Below are 5,847 nucleotides of genomic sequence, written 5' to 3' on the forward strand. Positions count from 1 at the left end.
TAAGATTATGAACACATACTTGTCAGTGTTTTTGTGGTGAGAAAACTTAAAACTCTAAGTTTTTCATAACCGCCATATCGTAGGATGGATTGCCAAAAGTGTTTCTCATACTTAAGTCAAATTTTTTACTCTTTGACCAATTCCCTAACACCTCCAGCCCCTACTATCTATTTCTGTGATTCCCACATTTTCAGCTTCTGCATATGAGTGAGATGAGGGCATTTGTTTTCTGTCTGCCTTTTTTTCACCTTATATAATATCCTGCAGATTTATCCATATTGTCACAAATCACAGGAATTTTTTCAATGATATAGCTGAATAGTAGTCAGCTATGTAGATACACCACATTTTCTTCATTTGTCCATTGAAGGATGCTCATATTGATTGCATATGTTGGTTTCTGTGAATTAAAGCTGCAATGAGCATGGGAGTGCACATATCTCTTTGATATACTGATTCTAGTTCCTTTGGATAAATTCTTAGTAATAGGATTTCTGGACCATGTGGCAGTTCCAATTTTAATGTTCAAGGAATTTCCATGCTGTTTTTTCATAATGGATTTACATTCCCCTCAATGTGGGCAGGGGTTCTCTTTTCTCCATATTCTCACCAACACTTTTCTTTTTATAATAATCATGCTAACAGGAGAATTGTGATATTCCAATATAGTATAAATTTGCACTTTCCTAATGAGTAGCAATGTTAAGTTTTCATATACCTGTTTTGACATTTCTACATCTAATTTTTAGAAATGTGTATTTAGGTCCTTTTCCCATTTTTAAAATCAGATTATTCATTTTTGCTATTGCTTGAGTTACGCACAATTGTGTGTGTATATGTCCCTTCAGATTTTCAGTGAGTAAATATTTTCTCTCAATCCATAGATTGTCTCTTTGTTCTGTTGATTCTTTCATTTGCTGTGCAGAAGTATTTTTTAAGTTTGATATAATCCCATTCATCTAATTCTATTGTTGCCCTTGCTTTCAAGCTCATATTCAAAAAATCATTGCCACAAACATGTTTAAGCTCCTTTACAACACTCAGTGATTTGATTCATGCTCCATTCCTGACTTTCCTACAGGCTGGCTCTCATCATTAAATTTTTTAAATCTCAAATTCAAATATTTCACTTTCTACTCTGCCCTTTTGGCTGACTTCAACATGTTCTGTGGTATAAAATAGTTTCTCAGCTTCAGCAAGATCTGTTTCTCTCATCAGTTTCCCTACCTCCTCCATCAATTTCTTCCTTACTCAGCTTTGATTCCATGATCAAAGTTAAAAATAGTCCTTCAAAAGCATCCTGTGATGGCTAATTTTATGTTTAAGCCTTCTTGGGTTACAGGATATGCAGAATATTTGGTGAAGCCTTGTTCTGGGTGTTTCTGGGAGAGTGGTTCTGTAGGTGATCTTCCACTGAATGGACAGACTAAGTAGAATGTCCACCTCAGTGTAAGTGGACATCGTCTGATCCAACATGAGTATGAAAGAATTCTCTATCTTTGCCTGACTCTCTTTTTATCTTTAGACTTGGATTTGGGTCTAGAGCTTGTTGACTGCAACTCTTGCACAGAGAACCACTTCTTATCCTATTCTCCTGTCTGTTTCTCTGCAGAACCCTGCCTAATACACACACTAGCTTCCTTGCTTCTTCCCTCCTTACGTATTTTGTAATAGTTAATATCATATTACTAAGATGTAACAATGGTTAAAAACAATTTTGTACTCAATCCTCATTTGTTCTAGTTCAAGCAAAATAAAAGCTAGAGAAAATTAATTATTCCTATTTACTGGTTTCCCTTTTAGTTTTTGAATCCAAACCTGAAATTAGCATTTGCTATTTCTTCATGTTCCCACTCGTTACTTTTTCCACTCTGGGAAATCAGAAATTTTTTTCTCTGAATTTATTCTTATTTCACATCTTCAGCATTTTCCTACAACTTTTGAATACTTCCCATGCACTCTCCCTCTGCTGACATTCTTGCTTTGGACTTCATAGAGTAGTAGGAAGAAAAGATCTCCTTAGGTCTTACGCTGAGTTGACCACCCTGGCAGTCCCCATATCACTACTCTGCTCAACACCTGTGTTTAAAAAGCATCACAGGTCTATGTGTCACTCACTTTCCACTAGCACAAGAGATCCCATTCTTCCATTTCTTCCCAGAGGACACCTGTCAAACATTTACCTTAACCTGTCTCAAAGTTTGAAACATGAAGTTCTTTCACCTTTCTTACTTGCTGCTTCACATCATGACTTTGGATCTGCATTGGCTTCTGTAGTCCCTGCCTTCTATCCAGACTTCCTTGTCTTCTCAATCAGTTCACTCTTCCTACTCCCTGAATCTCACATCTCAAAGACAGGGATGAGATATGTTCTCTTACGTTCTCAGTGTTCCTGTTGTTCCTGGATGTCTTCCCACCTTCATGGCTGTTCTCAGACTACTTCTTTTCTTCCTTCTCTTCTAAACGTGACAGCAACAGGAGTTCCATACTTGACCTTCTTTGTATTTTCCCTAAATCAGGAATCTCTCGTAGCCCATGGCTTCAAAGGCCATTTCTACATTTCAAGTGTACTTATATGATCATGGCCCCAAATTAGTTTCTCCAGCTTCAAATACTCCACTGAGTTTCAGGCTCCTTCCTTCAATTGCACAGTTAACAACTCTTCCTGCATACAGAGAGCTTCCCTATTCTAGGAAAACCAGTAAAACAAAACTCTTGATTTCTCCAGGTATTTTCTCGTGTTGGTATCTCCCATCTCAAAAACCAGTGCTATCTTCATCCAGTATCTTGAACTAAGAAGTTCAGAATCTTAGATTCTTCTACTTAACTCATGCTATCATCTAGAGCACTATAACTCCACAATACCTACCTTCCTATTGCCTGGCTTCTTTCCATATGCATCATTTTCCCTTTGAGATAAAGCCTTGCTTCACATACCTTTTTGATCACCTCTCATTTCTATTTCACTTGATGGATAGTCCACTCCACACAGAGCAGCCAGGACCATCTTTATAAAAATACCAACCAGATCATAGGACCAATGCATAGTTCTTAGAACACAGCTCACCCCCTACACTGTGGCCATTAGCTGCATCACAGTCCCTTTTTCTAACATTATATCATTTTCCTCTGATACTCTTAGTTATACTGGGCTTAGCTTAGTATCTCAAACCAATAAAAAAATTCCAGTGCAGGGGTCTGCCTTGGTTCTTGCCCTACTAGCAAATATTTTCTATTTATTTTTGCACAAAAATCTTTGTGATAATATTGGTTTTAATAAGATAAATATTTAACTATACAGGCTGAGGAAATAGGTGAGGTGGGGAAAGGATGCCTTCCTGAAATGTCTGTTTGGTGAGGGAGGGGCAGGAAAAAGAGGGCAGGCAGGGGAAGCTAAAGGTTTTGTTATGAACAGTTCTTAGGTGTGAGCTTAATAGAGCCAGAACTAGCTGGTCATGGACGTGGCAGGGAGGACAGCTGGAGAAATAGGTGGTAAAGTTGGTGTGTCAGTCAGTGTCCCATGCCTGGGGTACAGCATGAAGTTAGACGTTGAAAGTGGATGCATAGCCTAAAGTCTCAGGAGGCATGTGGTAGGGCCCTGACTCTTAGAAGGCAAATGGACCAGAGGGCAGAGTGTCCTCAGGGGTGAAAGACATCCTAAGGGGTCTACTCTTGTGCACAGGTGGTGGGCCGCCAAGGCCACAGGTGGGCTGCATCTTCTCTCAGCTCTCCAGATAAGACTCTGGGCCCTGCGCAGGCGTTGTTCCCATGGCGGGCTGGAGGTAAGGCCGGGGCTCAGTCACCTCTTTGCAGACATCGAGGCTCCAGGAGCGCTGACTTTGGTTCAGAGGCCCGGGTCTGGGCACAAAGGAAGCCACCACTCCATTTTTTACCCGGGGCTTGAAGGCAGATGGCCTGGGCTCTGGGTTCTGCCTCCTGCCCTTGACTTCAGGTATCTCAAACCCCAGTGGCCCATTGAACTTCCTGTTGCCCTTCTTGCACTGGCTGAGCTCCCTGAGCACGGTTTCTTGGGCGCAGGGGTCGGGGCGCGATTCCACACCCAAGCATCCTGCTGAAAGGGTCCCCAGCCTGGAGGAGGCCAGGGGGCTGCCCCTGCTCTCAGGAGGAGCAATCTTGATGGTCACCGCACTGCAGGTCCGCCTAGGATTCCGGGCACCCCAGAGCCACCGGTTCTTGTAAGTCTCCCAGGCCCTGGAGATATCAGGCCCCACGGGGGTCCCTGGGGGTGACTGGGCCGGGGAGCGCCGCCACGTCCCGGAGACCACCCTGCGGGGCTGGTCCAGGTTCCAGTAGGGCGGCGCCTTGGGAGTGGATCCACTGGAGACCTGACTTTCACTGTGGACGTGCTGGACACTGTCCTGCACCCAAGCGGGTCGGGGCTTCGGGTGCCTACGGGCTGGGGGCTGTGGCGGCGGCTGTGGCGAGCCCAGGAAGCTGCCCATGGGAGCTGGGAGGCAAGGTAGGGCCTTCCAATTAGGATTCGGCTTCCAGAAGTTTCCGATGTCTGAGGAAGCAGCCAGAGGCCAAGTGTCCTGCGAATCGGGTGACCGTTGGCCTCAGGGGAAGTGCGCGAGGCGAGTGGTGGAATCCTGCAGCCCCCATGCCACAAGGCGGGACGCGCAAGGACACAGACCGCCAAGACCCCGCTCAGGGGCAGCTGAGCTCGTCGCCATCTGCAGCTGAGCTCGTCGCCATCAGCTCCACGGGCTTAACGACTGTTTGGCCCGAGAGAGGGGCGCCTAAAATATTCTCTGTCTCTCTCTCCCCGTCTCTGTCTCTGTCTCTGTCTCTGTCTCTCTCTCTCTCTCTCTCTCTCTCTCTCTCTCTCTCTCTCTCTCCTGTCTCTCCCTTCCCCTCCCTCTCTTCTCTCCCTCCCCCTCCCTGTCTTCTCTCCCTTCTGTCTCTGTCTTTTCTTTTCTCTCTCTTCTCTCTCCCTCTTTTCTCTCTCCTCTCCATCTTCTGGTTTAAGGACTCCTAAGATTTATTCTCCCCCTCTCGTCTCCCTTCCCTCTCTTCCTCCTGTTCCTCTTCTCTCTCTTATTGCTCCCTCTTTTCTCTCTTCCTCTCTTTTCTCCTTTCTTCTGTCATTTTTTTCACCTCTCTCCTTCTTCCCCCTCTCTCTCCCACCCTCTCTCCCTCTTTACCTCTCTTTCCATCTCCCTCTCCCCCCAACATCTTTACTGTAAATTCACATTACTGTGGTATACCTATATTTCACTAAAGAAAGTGTTTTAGTGTATTCAGAGATATACATTTATCCTCATAGTCAATATGAAGACTTGCTCATCAAAAAAAAAAAAATCCCTGTGCTCAATAGCTATCACTGTCCTAGCTAACTGCTCTCCAAGCCTAAACAACCACTAATCCACTGCGTCTCTATACCATTCTGTCTTGTGAGCATTCCTATAAGATGTAGTCCTTTGTGACTGCCTTCTTTCATTTAGCATGATGGTTATGGGTTTGCCTTGTGCGATATACCTCATCTCTTTCTACGTCCAAAGTTATCCCATTGCAGGGATATACCACATGGGCTGTCTTCACCCTTGGACTTTTATGAATATACCTGCTGTAGACATTCCTATTAAGATTTTGTGTAGACAAATGTTTTCCTTTCTCTTGGATAAAAAGCTAGAAATACAACTGTTTAGTCATATGGTAACTCTACATCTCTCTTTTAAAGAAACCACCAAACTGCATGAACTATGTTTCATCCCAACTGGCAGTGTTACTCTATTTTTGTACTTGACATTTAGAGAAAGCATAATGATTTCCAAAGTTCATAAAAATTGCATATAAGCTATTGACAGAAGGGCATTTTCTTTCATT

At 43.8% G+C, this 5,847-nt stretch overlaps 1 protein-coding gene across 1 annotated transcript; it reads right to left on the bottom strand.

The window, feature by feature from the left end:
• Window positions 1–3,722: 3,722 nt before the first annotated feature.
• On the bottom strand, window positions 3,723–4,463 carry Pom121l12 (POM121 transmembrane nucleoporin like 12). Its single transcript, XM_020188266.2, has one exon. It carries the CDS (start codon window positions 4,461–4,463, stop codon window positions 3,723–3,725), a length of 741 nt encoding a protein of 246 aa, XP_020043855.2.
• Window positions 4,464–5,847: the final 1,384 nt, after the last annotated feature.

Source organism: Castor canadensis, chromosome 2 (assembly GCF_047511655.1).
Source record: "Castor canadensis chromosome 2, mCasCan1.hap1v2, whole genome shotgun sequence".
NCBI classification, from domain to species: domain Eukaryota; kingdom Metazoa; phylum Chordata; class Mammalia; order Rodentia; family Castoridae; genus Castor; species Castor canadensis.